The sequence below is a fragment of the Trichosurus vulpecula genome, chromosome 9 (assembly GCF_011100635.1).
Source record: "Trichosurus vulpecula isolate mTriVul1 chromosome 9, mTriVul1.pri, whole genome shotgun sequence".
NCBI lineage: Eukaryota > Metazoa > Chordata > Mammalia > Diprotodontia > Phalangeridae > Trichosurus > Trichosurus vulpecula.
Genome location: NC_050581.1, coordinates 170,237,915 through 170,255,402, shown reverse-complemented (window position 1 = coordinate 170,255,402; position 17,488 = coordinate 170,237,915). Strand labels below are relative to the sequence as shown.

The 17,488-nt window shown below is 38.4% G+C and overlaps 1 protein-coding gene across 2 annotated transcripts in view; it reads right to left on the bottom strand.

Moving 5' to 3' along the window:
• The window catches only part of EIF4E3 (eukaryotic translation initiation factor 4E family member 3), a 78,847-nt gene that overhangs the window by 49,735 nt on the left and 11,624 nt on the right, over positions 1 to 17,488 (bottom strand). For both annotated transcript variants that reach the window (XM_036737428.1, XM_036737429.1), the window contains exon 2: positions 3,675 to 3,747. In XM_036737428.1, the coding sequence (XP_036593323.1) occupies positions 3,675 to 3,747 (73 nt within the window). The remainder of the gene's footprint in view (positions 1 to 3,674; positions 3,748 to 17,488) is intronic.

Below are 17,488 nucleotides of genomic sequence, written 5' to 3'. Positions count from 1 at the left end.
CCATATTTGTTCCCCTTTCTCCAATCACATAACCAACCTCCTTAGTTTGGGCACTCATCAACTCAAGCTTAGATTGTTATAATAGCCCTCCTGCCTAAGTCTCTCTACTTCAATCCATTCTTCCCAAAGTAGCCTATAATTTCTTAACACTGCCACCCTTTTACCCAATAAGCTCTAGTGGTTGCCTATTACCTCCAGCATCAACTATAAAGTCACCTGTTAGGAATTTAAGGCTCTTCACAACTGTGCCCCTTCCTATCTTTCTGGTCTTCTTATACTTTACTCTGTTCCATGTACTCTACAGACAGCAAAAGTGGCAGTGGTTTTCTTGTCATACACCTCTCATGGCCATGCCTTTGTACTTGCTGTCCCTCACCCCACCTTTAGCCTTCACAGTTCCCATTGCCCCTTGATGCTTCTGCTGTGACCTTACCTTCCTTCTATTCCAAATGTATCTTGTATGTGCCTCTTTATTTGCATGTTGCTTGCTTCATTAGTATGTAAGCTCCTGAAGGGTAGGAACTCTGTGTTTTTGCCTTCCTTTTTTTATCCACAGTGCCTGGCACCTAGTAAATGCTTAATAAATGTGTTTTTTATCGATAGTAAAAGAATAAGGCAATAGGGGGGAAAAGCCTAAGAAATATCCATTTTCCTTATTCTGGAAGATAGCAGAGTTCACTATTCAGAATTCTGCTCTTTACATTATAAAGAAAAAGTAATGGTCTCTGATTTTTTGTCATGGTAGAATGAAATGAAATATTTCACAGTAAAATAAGCATGTCTGGATGACAAAACAGCTTAGCATAGATTGTCAAATCACAACCAGAAAAATAGTCACCTACAAGTACCTTTCGAGAAAAAGAAAGCTTCATATGACCTAATAGCTTTCCACCCACACAAAATTTACAGCACAGGGAAAGAACAGTAACTTAGAAAAATGACTAAATGTAACTCAGGAATTAACAAAGTTTCCATGAAATGGGACATAAGATCTTCACAATGTCTACTCAGCTCATATAGATCTTTACACTTGCCCAAACTGTCCTAACTAAGGCTAGGCATCTGTAATTCTGACATTCCAGGCTTCCTCCTTGACAATACACAAGCACAGAACTGGAAAGACATGATTTGCTTATGTCTTTTCCTTTCCTGACATACCCTCCCTATGGTTCTCAACATCTGGAATGGTCCAGCTCATGTTTCGCTTTTTCTAGCACTTAGTGCCCAGATCACTCATTTGGCAATTAGCAAATACTGTAGCAATATTTGGCTTCACTGTCTAACAATGTTTCTCAACTCTTGTGTAAGCAGTTTCTAACACATGCCACCGTAGCTGCCATTTCTTTCCTTTCTCCTCCTATTTCTCATTAAGCAGATAGACATCTGGGACCACTCTTCCTTCCTCCACTCAGTCCCCAGTCCTGCCTCTCCACTTCCCTGGGGTAGGACATGGTAGGGCAACACTCGTAGTCTCTACTGGTAACAGTAAGGGAAAGAGGACATCCATACCTCAGAATCCACCACCCTGCCATTTTAACAGTTTACGCACTGGTCTCATATACAGCAGCATCCCCAGACTCTGGAAGTCCATCCTGTTCTCCGCCCAATGGCTAGTCATATTACCCAAATAATTTGTTACCGTAACAGCTAGTACAGAAGCACCATGCATAATGGATAGATAAGAGTATTGACCTAAGAGTCAGGAAGGCCTGCCTTTGATACAGCCTGACTAAATGATACTGTGCACCACAGACCTTCTCAATGCCTCCAGAAAACTCTCAATTTTACAAAAGTGGCCAATCTGCCATGATAGAGGGGGTTTCCTCACTAGGAATATTCTAGAAGGATGAAATCCCAGATTCAGAGGCCCTCCCCACCTCCGTTACCCCTTACAAAGCATTAACATAGGACAGGAAAGAAATAGGATTCAGAAAAGGAGGGTAGAGGTAGAAAGGGATGGATTTGGAAGCAGGAGTTGGCTTTTCATAGCAGCTCTGCTACCGGCCAGTAACTATGACACTGGAGAAGTTACAACATCTTTCTGGGCCTCAGACTCTTCATTGGTAAAATGTGAGGGTTGGACCAAACCACTAAGGCCCTTTCCAGCTCTAAATCCTAGGATCTTATCCTAGAGCTCAAACCAGATGATCTATGACTGAGTCTGTGCAAAATATCTTAGGAAGCAGCTGGATAGAGCACTAAGTCTGGAGTAAGGAGGACCTGAGTTTGAATCCAACCTCAGACACTTACTAGCTATGTGACCCTGGGCAAGTCACTTAACAGCTTATTGCCTCAGTTTCCTCAACTGTAAAATGTTGGGATAATAGCAGCATTCACTCCTCAGGGTTGTGAGGATTAAATGAGATAATAGTTGTTAAAGCTCTTAGCACAGTGCCTGGCACATAGTAGGCTCTATACAAATGACTATTCCCTTCCCACTAGCCTGCTATATCTCCTGGGCCTGCTATATCTCCTGGCTGGGCCTAAATGCGGGCTTCAGGCTCATATCCCATTCAGGCACCCATGTAGGCCATATCTGCCTGTACTGCTAATCTGCTTCTTCTCCCTAGACTAGCACCCTCTATACCCAATCTGAGACCTGAACCTCTTTGCCTCTGTCTTCCTGAATTCAACCCCCACTCCCTCCCAAATGTGTGGGGCAATTAATCCACTCATATTTGGAGCTTCTGCCCCAGTGCTCACCCCAGTGGACTGGAGACTGAGTATGTAGAAATTAACCCACTTAGTCTACTATATCTATGGGCTGGTGCTAGACACCAGATCATATTTTAGCTTTACAACCTGCCCAATCAAATGGGTAGCAGGTATCTCACCCTCTGCCTGCCAAATAGGCATATATTACCCTCCCCAGGAAAAAAAACTGCCCCTCTCCCTCCCCTCCCCTCATGTTGTCTTTGGAAGGACTATCTCTTTTTAAAACATCTTTATGCTCCAGTGCTTGGCACATAGTAAGCACTTAATAAAAGTTTTTTTTCCTCCCTCAATTCCTTTAGTCTCAAATGACTTAGTATTATAAGTTCATGGATGAGAGCAATATAGTGAAGTTAGCTAAGTTTGTAGCTCATTCGTTACTTCTGTCCTAGGGGGCATCCTTTCCATAAAATATACTTTAATGACAACGCAAGATAAACAATCCTAGATTAAACAATCAACCACCAGAACTAGGTAAAGGAAATTGAGTTTCAAAATTGGACCACTGTATGTAACTTCCTCTAGAAGTTTCTAGTCTCCAATGTAGCGCCAAATACCTACAATACCATGAGGCCATCCATGATCTCTCTAGCTACTAGTGCCTATCCATTTAAATTAAAATTATATTGATTTTGCACATGATTTTGCATATGTTTAGTTATGAACATGTTATCCAGAGAGAAGGTAAGTTCATTGGTAACAGGAACAATTTCTTTTTTTTGTGTTTGTAGTCCCAGTGCCTAGCAGAAGGCCTGGCAGAAAGTAGGCACTTAATACATGAAGATGTTCTAAAGGTGTCTCTCATTGCACAGACACTTACCTCTAGTTCTAGATCTGCACTAGTCTGACCTAGTATGGCATTTCTTTTGTACTCATTTATAAGACTTCAGAGAAAAAGTTACTCCTTGTAAATATATACTGAATTAACATTGAACAATTACTTGGCCTTTTATTTTTCTTACCTGCACTGTTTGCACTGTGTAGATTTTCTTCAAGTTTGATGCACATTCAGCTGCTGTGGTACCAGGGAGTGACCTAAGTAAAATACCACCCCCAATGAAAAGAATGAAAGTTAATAAAAACACTTTATCAATTATAATTAAATTATAATTAAAAGCTATAACATTTTAAAGTATAAAAGTACCCACAAGTCATAAATAAAATAGAGCTTAAAACTTTTTTTTAAAAGCCTTAAAAGGTTGAACTAAAGCTTGATCTAAAGAGTTGGAATTGCTGGGTTGCTGTTTATTTTAAAAGGTGCTGAAATATTATTCTTGCTTTTTAAAGTAACATGTTTATTTCTTTAAAGTATAAACACAGCCAAAAACTCCTTGGAAGCTTAACAATAACTAAAAATGAGGTAGGAAAGTTTTACAGTCTAAAGTAGATGAATAAAGTAAAATAAATAAGCTATAAATAGCCTTTTGCCATTGGACCTTACACTTCATAAACTAGTTATGCCAGTTTACAGATGAAGATGAGAAACACGAAAGGTTACCGCTCTGATGACTATAATGTAGCAGAAATAGAAACAGAAACCATGGAGTGGAAGGAGAGCTGAAGGTGGAGGAGGTAGGGGACCTCGGTATGAGTCTCAGCTCTGCTACTGTGTCTGAGGCAGCCAGGTGGCATCGTGAGGTCCTAGACCTAGAGGATGGAAGACCTAAATATAAATCCTGCCTCAGATACTTACTAGCTCTGTGACCCTGGGCAAGTCATCTAACCTCTCTCTGACTTAGTTTCCTCAGTCAAAAAATGATAATGTCACCTCACAGGGTTTTTATGAAGAGAAAATGAAGCAATATTTGTAAGGCATTTTGCAAACTTCAGAACACTATATAAAGAGTAAATGGGTAAGAAACAAATGGTCTCTTGGATCTCTTTAAGCTCTATCTTTCTAGGATTCTAGCTACTGTTTTTTTTTTTCCCCTAAGGTAAATACATACTTTTACCTGGCTACCTTTTATCTATAACCATAGATTTAGGACTGGAAGGGACCTTAGAGGTCATCTAGATTTTCTACTTTGCAGATAGGGAAACTGAGGCCCAGGGAGGTTAAGCAACTTGCCCAAGGCCGCACAGGTAAAAATAGGTAGCAGGACCCAGGATTTGAACTCAGGTCCTCTGAATCCCGTGCCAGCACTCTTTACACAGTATCACCTATTTCTCTACTTGAAGAATAAGGTTTAAAATTAAGATTAAACCTTAATTTAGCTAGATTTTCAAAAGGTCTTTAAAATAATTTCATATTTTAAGTTAGAATGCGCTGCTCCTGGTGATGAGAAACTAAGTATACCTTACTTTTTTTTTTTTTTTTTTTTTTACAATCAGCTAAGTCAGAATGTTCATCATTAGTTCACTTTATTTTCCACTAGATGGCAACAGACTACAGCATCTCATCTTTGGGACAATACAGTGAGGGCTAGAAAGCTGCATGATCTCATTCTTGTTTGGAGATGGGTGAGAATAGTAGAAGACCAGGTAGAGCAAAGTGGCATCTGGAAAACAGGCCTCAGGAATATTTGGGGATTAAGGTTCTCAAATTGTGGCAGTTTGTCTAGTGCCATATTATGGCAGAGCTTGCTTTAAGAACACTGAACACCTAAAATGATAGAGATTAGGGTGAAGATGAGAATAAATACATTCATAATTCTGCCACCTCACACTGGTAATTTAACAAAACTCCAATCTATAAGGATTACATATAGTGGAAAGAGGGTTTTGGGAAGTTTTTCTAAGAAAACTAAAGAGTGACAAGCAGATCAATTACCTGGACTATCCCAAGTGACTGGGATGGTCACTCTGCTAACAATAAGCTTTGTTCACTGGATTACCTGTAAAAACCCTCCCAACTGAATCCAATGAAGCACCCTGAAAATAGTAGGCACTTAAACAGTTGGTGAAAGCACGAACACCCTTTCAGTCATCTAAGGATCAAACTTCAGGCTCATTCTTGACTCTTCCCTTTTTTCCCTTACCATCCATACCTAGACAGTTGCCAAGTCTTATTGATATTTCTTTTCTTTTTATTTTAAATTTATTTGTTTAACATATTTAGTTTTCAGCATTGATTTTCACAAGAGTTTGAATTACAAATTTTCTCCCCATTTCTACCCTCCCCCCCACTCCAAGATGACGTATATTCTGGTTGCCCTGTTCCCCATTCAGCCCTTCCTTCTGTCACCCCACTCCCCTCCCATCCCCTTTTCCCTTCCTTTCTTGCAGGGCAAGATAAATTTCTACACTCCATTCCCTGTGTATCTTATTTTCTAGTTGCACACAAAAACTTTTTTTTGTTGTTGTTTTTGAACATCTCTTTTTAAAACTTTGAGTTCCAAATTCTGTCCCCTCTTCCCTTCCCACCCACCCTCCCTAAGAAGTCAAGCAATTCAACATAGGCCACATGTGTATCATTATGTATAACCCTTCCACAAAACTCACATTGTGAAAGACTAACTATATTTTGCTCCTTCCCAACCCATCCTCCTTTATTGAATTTTCTCCCTTGACCCTGTCCCCTTTCCAAAGTGTTTGTTTTTGATTACCTCCATCCCCATCTGCCCTCCCCTCCATCATCCCCCCTTTTTTATCTTCTTCCCTCTTCTTTCCTGTGGGGTAAGATACCCAACTGAGTATGTATGGTATTCCCTCCTCAGGCCAAATTTGATGAAAGCAAGATTCACTCATTCCCCCCTCACCTGCCCTCTCCCCTCCTCCCACAGAACTGCTTCCTCTTGCCACCTTTACGTGAGATAATCCACTCCATTCTATCTCTCCCTATCTCCCTCTCGCAAATATATTCCTCTCTCATCCCTTAATTTGATTTTATTTCTTTTATATATCTTCTCTTCATCTTCAACTCAACTTTGTCCATTCTCTCTCTCTCTCTCTCTCTCTCTCTCTCTCTCTCTCTCTCTGTGTATATATATATATATATATATGTATATATATATATATATATACACCCATGCATGTATGTGTGTATATATATATATCCATAAACATATATATGCATATTCCTTTCAGCTACTATGATATTGAGGTCTCATGAATCATACACATCATCTTTCTATGTAGGAATGTAAACAAAACAGTTCAACTTTAGTAAGTCCCGTATGATTTCTCTTTCTTGTTTACCTTTTCATGCTTCTCTTGATTCTTGTGTTTGAAAGTCAAATTTTCTATTCAGCTCTGGTCTTTTCACTGAGAAAGCTTGAAAGTCCTCTATTTTATTGAAAGTCCATATTTTGCCTTGGAGCATGATACTCAGTTTTGCTGGGTAGGTAATTCTATGTTTTAATCCTAGCTCCATGGACCTCCAGAATATCGTATTTCAAGCCCTTCGATCTCTTAATGTAGGAGCTGCCAGATCTTGGATTATTCTGCTTGTGTTTCCACAATACTCAAATTGTTTCTTTCTGACTGCTTGTAGTATTTTCTCCTTGATCTGGGAGCTCTGGAATTTGGTGACAATATTCCTAGGAGATTTCTTTTTGGGATCTATTTCAGGAGGCGATCGATGGATTCTTTCAATTTCTATTTTGCCCTGTGGCTCTAGAATATCAGGGCAGTTCTCCTTGATAATTTCTTGAAAGATGATATCTAGGCTCTTTTTTTGATCGTGGTTTTCAGGTAGTCCAATAATTTTTAAATTATCTCTCCTGGATCTATTTTCCAGCTCAGTGGTTTTTCCAATGAGATATTTCACATTGTCTTCCATTTTTTCATTCCTTTCGTTCTATTTTATAATATCTTGATTTCTCATAAAGTCACTAGCTTCCACTTGCTCCAATCTAATTTTTAAGGTAGTATTTTCTTCAGTGGTCTGTTGGACCTCCTTTTCCATTTGGCTAATTCTGCCTTTCAAGGCATTCTTCTCCTCATTGGCTTTTTGGAGCTCTTTTGCCATTTGAGTTAGTCTATTTTTTAAGGTGTTGTTTTCTTCAGTATATTTTTCAGTATTTTGGGGGGTCTCCTTTAGCCAGTCATTGACTTGTTTTTCATGGTTTTCTCTCATCCTTCTCATTTCTCTTCCCAACTTTTCCTCTACTTCTCTAACTTGCTTTTCCAAATCCTTTTTGAGCTCTTCCATGGCCTGGGACCAGTTCATGTTTTTCTTGGAGGCTTTTGGTGTAGGCTCTTGCACTTTGTTGACTTCTTTAGGCTGTATGTTTTGGTCTTCTTTGTCACTAAAGAAAGAATCCAAAGTCTGAGACTGAATCTGGGTGCATTTTCGCTGCCTGGCCATATTCCCAACAAACTAACTTGACCCTTGAGTTTTTCAGTGGGGTATGCCTGCTTGTAGACTAAAGAGTTCTATGTTCCACGTTTGGGGGGGATGTACCAGCTCTGCCACACCACCACTCCTCCTTCCCGAAGAACCCCCAACCTGGACTGGGCTTAGATCTTCAGCAGGCTGTGCACTCCTGCTCTGATCCGCCACTTAATTCCTCCCACCAGGTGGGCCTGGGGCTGGAAGCAACTGCAGCTGTAGCTGCCCCATCTCCACTGCCCCGGGGGGCGGTGGCTGAACCTCGAACTCCTTCCACTCCTGCAGCTTTTCCCAGTAACCTTCTGCTGTCTTTGGTGTTTGTGGGTTGAGAAGTCTGGTAACTACCGAAGCTCACTGATTCAAGGCGCTAGGGCTCACTCCACCCAGCTCCTGCTTTGGTTGGTCCCAGCTGCTCAGGCTGGGCTCTGCTCTGCTCCACTCCCAGCTCCCAGCTCCCAGCTCCCAGCACCGTGTGGGATAGATCTCACCCAGAGACCATCCAGGCTGTCCTGGGCTGGAGCCCTGCTTCCCTCTGCTGTTTTGTGGATTCTGCAGTTCTAGAATTGGTTCAGAGCCATTTTTTATAGGTTCTTGGAGGGACTCGGTGGGGAGCTCACGCTAATCCCTGCTTTCCAGCCGTCATCTTGGCTCCGCCCATTGATATTTCTTTTCAGAAAATCTCCAAATAGCGCACGTTTATTGAGTGCCTACTATGTGCTAAGCATAGGGGATATAAATAGAAAATAAGATACAGTCTGTAACCTCAAGGAACTTGAAGCCATTCTAATAAAGAGAATGTGGAAAGAACACTGCCTCTGGATACTTACTAACTTGGGCCACAATGAGTAATTTAGCTCCTCTGAGCCTCAGTTTCTTTATCTGTAAAATGAAGGGGGTTATAAACTGGTCCCTGAGGTCTGTTCTAACTCTAGATCTACATTCCTAAAATACTGCTTACAGATAAGTAATTGGAGTATAGATGAATAATACGTAATAGTTATATATTAACAATTATGTTTAGTAATTTTAAATTAATAAGACATTAACATAGAAAAATAACTGAAAAGTTATTGAGGTGAGATACAAGTAACTGGAGAAATCAGGAAGGCAGTGGCACTGTAGCTGAGCCTTAAAGAAAGAGACTACAAGAAGCATATGAGAAGGAAGAGCATTCCATACATGGGGAACATGATAGCTCTCCTCTTCTCTCATTAACAATACAACTCTCATCCTAGTTGGGGCCCTTCTCATCTCTTGCCTAGACTACCAAAGTAGTATTTTTGTGTATGTATTTAAAAAGAACTTTTCCATATAAACAGTAGAACATAAAGAGGATTATATATAAAACCATGAATATCTATTGGACATCATTTTTTAAAATATCTAAATTCAGCATCTCACTCAAAACTGTCTTATTTGTGCTTCCTTCTGAGCTTCCTTCTATTCTATGAATTTTTAAATGTTTCAGTGGCCAACATTTTTTTTTACATTACTGTTGATACTTCATCTCCCTTAGTCCAGCCCTCCTAATTCAAAAGAGAAAAAAAAACTCTTAACAAATAAGCAGAGTCAAAGCAAAACAAATTTAAACAACAGACATGTCCAAAAGTGTATGTCTCTGTGTGCACTTTGAATGAATTGCCTCTGTGGGCAGATGACTAACCAGCTTCATTTTAGGTCCTCTGGAGTCATAATTGGTCATTGTTTTGATTAGAGTTCTAAAATCTTTCATTGTTGTTTTTCTTTAAAATACTATTGTTTTATATATAAATTATTCTGGTTTGGATTACTTTCCTTTTTTTTTAGTTCATACTTCACAGAGTTTTCTGAAATGATTTCTTCTGTCATTTCTAATGGCAAAACAATAGACCACTAAATTCATATAGCTAAATTTGTTCAGACATTCTCCAATTGATACCCAATTAGTTTCCAAGTCTTTGCTTTGTTTTTCTCCCATTTTAATCTTCATCCTCCTTCAGTACCAGCAAGATTGTTTTGTGTTTGGTTATTTCTTCCCTATCCCCATTTACTTTCCTATTCAGTTTGGCTATATGTTCAACCATGCTTTGTTCATTTCAGATAAGGTTCACATGATGCCCAATCCCTCGGTCCTTTCCTCTGTGTTTATATACTTTTCCTGTGCACTCCAATGCAGTAGGTTCCACTCCCTTCTTCCCCTTTTCTAGAATAGTGTATTTCTTTTCTCCTCTCTTCAAACTCTCAGAACAGACTCATTTCACTATTACCCCACCGTTTTTCTAATTAAGTCCCTCAAAATCCTTTAAAGACATTAATGTTCTAACAGGCCAATTGTATGTTTTCTCCCTATTAGTTCTTTATCATGAAACAGTCCAATCCAATTGTCCAAATAAATTTATCTTTCTAGGTTTCTCTTGACTCTTGTCAAGAGAAATTTCAGTCTCTACTAAGCTCTGGTCATTTCATCCAGAATGCTTTAAAGTCTTCTATTACATTCTTTGTAGTTTAAATTATTCTGAGTTTTTAGTCTGCATATTTTGCCTTTTGGAATATTATACTTTAAGATCTCCTTATTTGGAGTAGAAGTGGCCAGATTTTTTATGATTCTCTCTGTGGTTCATTAGTACTTGAAATCTTTCTTTCTGGCTGATTACAGTATTTTCTTCCTTGATGTGAAAATTCTAGATTTGTGATATGATATCTCTAGGACTTTTCATTTTGGGGTTTCCTTCAGGAAGTGATCAGTGGATTGTATTTTCACTTTTATGGTTCTAATAGAATCAGTTTTAATTTATGATTTCTTGAGATGTAGTGTCTGAGCTTTTTTTTTATTTGTTTTCAGGGAACTTAATGATGCTTAAATTACTGCTCCCTGACCTGTGTTCCAGAACGGTTGTTTTTGCTTGCAGATACTTTACATTTTTTTCTCTTTTTTTCTTCTATCTTTTCATTTTGTTCTAATCATCCTTAGAATTGTCTTATGGAATAATTGATTTGTTTAGTCTATTCTTATTTTAGAGAGTCCATTATTTGTGTAATGCATTCTGCTTTGTTCTAAAGCTATTTATTCTCCTTCCAACTCTTCCCTCCAGAAATTTTATTTCATTTTTTATCTCTTCCTTTATTTTTTTAAAATATTCAAAATTCACTTTTTCCTTCGAGTATCTGATTATTCTGGTTATGGAATCACTTTCTCTTTTTAGGTTGGAATTTGGTGTATTTCTGAATTAATAACGATTCTTCAGAGTGGTCAGTGCATGCTTCTATTTACTCATTTCTATAGCCTTAGTTCTTGAATTGAAGTATTGTGACAGGGCCAATATGCATTTGCCTATTCCCCCCACCCCCACTCTGCTACTAGATGGGATGGTTGGCCCTACAACCAAGTCTCCACCTGGGTCACTGCATCAATTGCCACCTATCTTCTGGGGTGTGACTATGCAAAGCTAGGTTTAAGCCATGCCTCTCACCAACTCAATCCTGGATCTACAGGGTTCAGAACATTGGATCTTCAGGGCCCTCTACAGTATTTTAGGATGGAGTGCAAAGGAATTTGGAGCCCTAGGGTCTGGGATGCCCCAATCTCTGTCCTACTGTGTCCTGACTGGTTGCTGCAGCTCTCACTCCCATTTGTGCTTAAAGTTGACATTGTGGTTTCTGATCATTGTGGAGTTTTCCCATGGGAGTCTTTCCAAGTTTGATACAGGTTAATGGTCCATCTCTGGTCATGCCGGGAACCCTGACTCTTGTTTGACTGTGCTGGTGGTGGCTTTAGAGGGTCCCCTACGCTACTGCCCAGTCTTCTGGCTGATTGTATAGTTCTGAGTTGCATAAAGTCACTTACTATAGATCCTCATGGGATTTCTCAATCATCATTCAATCTTTGTTTAGGTTTTTTTCTGGGATAGGTATGGGCAGCCTGCCTCTGGTCAGGCACCTAGCTTGGTCAGAACTCCTTCAAATAGTTTCTATTTTTTCAATGTTGCTATTTCCAATCCCTTTTCTGCAATATGTACTTCAATATTCCTAACTCATAAGTCTTACCATGTCACTGCACTGATCAAAACATCTCCAGTGGATATCTATCACCTCCCAGATAAAGCACAAAATCCCCTGCCTGGCATTTAAAGCCCTTCCAAATCCAACTCTCTCTAGCCTATCCTTCCAAACTTACTTCAAGTGTCTCCCCTTAATTTACACTAAATTCCAATCAAAATGGCCTACTAGCCATATCTGCAATCTCAGCAGAATGTTTTACACCTCTCTGTCTTTGCCCAGCCTCTTCCCTTCCCATGTCTAAAAAGCATTCTCTCCACACCTTTGCAGAAGGCAGCACCAGGCAGTTTATAAAGCACTGGATCTGAATCAAAGAACCTGGGTCTGAATGTCAGTTCAGGTACTTGTTACCTGTGTAACCTTTGTGTAAGTCACAGATCTTCTCTGAAACTCATCTATACAATGAGGAGGTTAGACTGAATAGTCCTCAGGGTCCCTTTTAACACTACTTGTATGATCCTGAACTTTCCTTAGGTTTCCACTAAGGGCCACAGAGGGGCAATGGGGACTTTTTTTTAAGCTAGTGCTCTCTTCCTCTTCAAATTATCTTCTAATTGATCAATTGGCTTGCCTGTTATTTTCCCCGATAGAAGATAATTTCCTTTTCTCATTTTTGTCTTCATATGTCTCTAGAACCTCACACATACTAGATGGTTAATATTTTTTTAAAATTTGAAATGGTCTACAGTATGTGCAAATATTTAACCAAGAGCATACTTAATAACAATAGCTAGCATTTACATGGCATACACATGTGTCAGGCACTGTCCTTTGGAAATACAATTCTATTTGATGCTTGTTTACCATCTATTTGATACTTATATCATATATTCATTTACAGAATGCATGATAGCATTATAAGACATTTGATTGACTGAATATGTCTATATCTAGATCAATAGGTAGAAGAGAGAGTTGACTTCAGACTCAGGAACACTTGGTATCAAAATTCTCTGACACATACTGACTCTGACACTAGGCAAGTCTTTAATTTTTGAGTGTCCCCCACCTTCACTCCCCTTCCACTCCCTAAGAGTGTAAATTTCATAGCATATTCTGATCTGTGTTGGTAGAGGGAGCTCTCTATAGCAATGAAATCAGATATCTAGTACCAAAAAATTATGTGTGTGTACATTAAAATTGTGTCCACAAAAATTATGTGTGTACACACACATACACACATATCTTCTATGAAATGGATTTTATAATTTTAGCGTGCATTCTATGAGAATACATAAAAAGGAATGCTCTTTATTAGGTATTTGTACATGTTATAGATCATTCTAATAAATATTTACTAAGCATCCACTCTGTGCAAGTCATTATGCTAGCTACTAGGAATGTATGAAGACAAAAGCTGGGGGACAGGTTAAGAGAGAAGCCATTTCTAGAGCTATAAATGCTTAAATTGAAAGGATCATCATAACTTGATACAATTCCTTTTGGATGCCAATAAGAAATCAGAAAAGTGGGTGATTTCTGCAGCAAATATCTACTGCCAACAGAGATAAGTTAAAAGTAATGAACTGTTGAAATTCTGGGTCTATTTTCTAGTTACTTAAAATTTGCCTAGCTTGTGTGTGTGTGTGTGTGTGTGTGTGTGTGTGTGTGTGTGTGTGTGTAATTACTATTGTTATTACATTTTCTTGTCAAATATTATGCCTATAATAATAACTACTTTTAACAGTGGGATGGAAATGATACCACATTCAATCAATGTGTTGCTAATAAAAGTGCCCTGTGTGATGATTAAATGCACTGATCAAAATGGATTGAGTGGACTTATGGTTACTAAATTATCCCAAGCCTCAATGAAACATTATTATTTTATTTTAGTAGGAGTTCCTCTCTATCACTTAAATTATTTAAAAGTTGAGAAACATTTTTTAATAATAGGCTTCTTTCTGCCTCCTTTTTATTTACAATCAAAAGGGTTTTTTTTCCTCTATAGAGGATTATTCAGTCTTTTATTTGCTAGGCATTGCAGAACCCTTCCCCCCAAATGCGTTCAGGAAACAAACACTAGGGTTCTCACCAAATCCAACTCAAACCATCAATTAAAAGAATGCCAAAATGGTTAAATCTATGGCTACTTGCTTCAATCACTACTTAAGTTTACAAGTATAATACCTTAAAGAACTGACAGAATTAGTGGGCCGGTGGACCTTTTTGATCTCTCTCTCTCGATCTCTCTCTCTCTCTCTCTTTCTCTCTCCCCCCTCAATCTGACCAACAGACTACTAATTTTTAAACTCAAAAGTCAATCAACAGAAGAAACTGTGATATTGCATTAACTTCAAACCACAGTATGTTATTTTAACCAAATGCCACATTAAGATTATGCCAACAAACCTGCCTTGGTCATAGTAGGCACTTAACAAATATTTGCAGAATTTAAAAATACCTATTTGGATAATAGATATAGAACTGGACAGGATGCCAGGCACCATCTGGTCCAATCTCACTGTCTTACAGAAAAGAAAATTGAAGCCTAGGGAGGTGAAGTGCCTTGCCTCTGGTTATACAGTGGCAGACTCAGGATGATCCATTGTCCTTTCCCTTTTGTCTTGCTGTACCTCATACAAGCAGTGTTTTAGGTAAACAAACACTGTCCTTGGACCATTTGTTCAAACTCCAGTGTTGAAAGAATTCTAAAAATCTAATAATGACTTTTCTGCTGTACTTGTGTTTCCCATATATTGTCAGCGTTTCATATTTTCTAAGGTGGCTTGGTTTCCAATTCCAAAAGAAGGGGTTGCACAGTAGAACCAGGTAGGGAGTTGTCCTATTCTGACACAGGACTGTCTAATAAGCTGGTCAGACATCAAACATTTGGGAAATGTACTTGGAGAGTATTTCCAATAATCTGAGGGTCACCTGGCACATGGATTCCTGAACAGCACCAGGTATGGGTGAGAATGGACTTATGACAAGTTTTACAATTGTTGACAGTGAATTGATACCTACATTTATACCTGGCTATTGATCTTTTAAATGATACCAGGATCAATGGCTATGCATTATACATTGCAGCATTTGGACCAGATATAATCAACTCAAATCAAATTTTAAGATCTTCGTGTAAAGCAATTTAATCTATTAATAGAGGTATCTTCAAAGAGGACTCCCTCCCTTTTTTTTAAGCAATGGGATTTATCAATGCAGCCCTGCATAATGTAAAATTAGTATTTAACAAGAAAATAATTTTTCAGAATGTCTAACTAAATTATAATTAGCACAAATACAACATAATTCAAAGTCACAGCTTAAAGTTTGCCTCAACTGAGAAAGTCTTAATAATAGCTAGCATTTATATAGCACTTTGAGATTTGCAACATGCTTCTCATATTATCTCAATTGATCCTTACAACAACACTGATGCTATTATACCCCAATTTATAGATGAGGTAACTGAAGCACACAGAAGTTAAGCAACTTGGGCAGGGTCACATAGCAAGGAAGAGACAGGATTTGAACTCAGATCTTGTTGACTCCAAGTACAGCACTATAACTACTATACTACCTGACTGGCTAAACTATTAAAACAGTTTAAAGTCTTAAATGGCTACTAAAGAAAATAGGATTGAAATAGATGAATAAAAAGCATTTATTAAGTGCATACTATGTGGAATAAACATCAAGGGAATGCATAAATGAGAAGATCAGTGACATACCAGAGTCACACAGTCAGTGTATGTGTGTGCGTGCGTGCGTGTGTGTGTGTGTATACACATATGTATACACACATATGTGTATGTATGTATATACGGATGTATCAGGGGTGGGATCTGAACCTGATTCAGAGGCCAGTTCTCTATGGACATTCAGTTAAAATATAACCTTATTCTGACTAACAAAGCTGAGGCGATTACTGTTCATTTCATAGGCTTAAAAATCCGATTAATGCTAAAGTGTCTTGAAGGAGGAAAGGTGAAAATTTGGAACTCAAAATTTTAAAAAATGATTGTTAAAAATTCTTTTACATGAAATTGGGAAATATTTAATGAAATTTTAAAAAGAGAAAAAAAAACCAATGAATTTCATTAAAGTTAGAGGAAAGGGCATTTTCTAATAGCATTTAAATGACTGGTCATTCATTAAGTCACAAGGACCCTTTTCTAGCTGTATGACGATAGGCAACTTCTTGAACCTCTCAGTGCCTCCAGGGAACTTCAAGGCTAAGTTAAAGAGAAGTTGCTAATCTTCATGTATAGAGAGGTTTACCCAAGAAGAGTTACATAACAAGGTCATAAAAGAAAGTGGGGGAGTCCTTAAACAGTGAAACTTCACTAGTCACAATGGCCAGGAACAATTAAAAATGATAAACAGTTTCAATTGTTAAAGGAAACGTTTTTCCACCAACTCACTCTTAGAAATTTGCTGACAAAAAGTTATAAATAGTCTCATCATTCAATGTTCTCTTTTCTTAAAGGAAAAGTACAGTTCTTAGATCAGAACATTTTTCACTCTTGGAAACAGTGGCCTCATCTTTTTTTTATATCAACGTGTTTACTGGAGAGGACTAACTGGGAAGGAGAATTCCCATATGAAGATCACAGAAAAGGATTTGTTCGTTACTTTAGACTAACTGTACCTTTAGTCAAACCATCAATTTCTTGACTTTTTTTCTGAGTTATGAAAATTCTGGGAGATTTTGGGTCCTGAAAGCAGCCAGTTAACAAACATTTATTAAGCACCTACTATGCACCAGGCACTGTGCTAAGTACTGGATACTCAATGATTCCTTCAATCTCATGGAATTAATTTACATCTGCAAGAAATATTAAAAATTACACATAGGATGCAAAGAAAAACTTGGTTATTTGCTACTCCTCAAATGACCAGCTCTCAAGCACATCTGTTTAGTGACATTAAAGATTGAGTATTGCTTAATGCTGCCTCCCCTGGGAAGCCTTCCCAAGACAGAAATATCCCCCTGCTTCATCTATCCCATAACACTCTGCCCTGCTTATGTATTTATCATATTTCAATTTCCATGTTATTTCAAATGATGATGATGATTAGCAATAGTAATATTAATAACAATAACTAACATTTTTCTAGCTCTTACTCTGTGCCAGGTACGGCACAGTGCTAAGCATTTTCCAACTATTATCTCATTTGATTCTCACAACTCTGGAAGGTAGGTGCGATTATCTTACAGGTGAGGAACTGAAGCAAACAGAGGCTAAATAACTTGTCCATGGTCATACAGCACTAGCTTTGTGTATCAATGGCCAGATTTGAACACAGGTTTTCCTGACTCCAGGCCCAGGGCTCTATCCACAGCACCACCTAACTGCCCTTGTCACATGCAATAGATGGCAATTTCCTGCAGGGTAAACACTTTACATTTATCTTTGTATCATTCCTAGCATCCAACACAGAGAACTGCCTAAACTCAGTACTGACAGAATGAATGAATGATGATAGAGTACACTTTGCCCAAAAGATAGAAAAGAAAGCAGA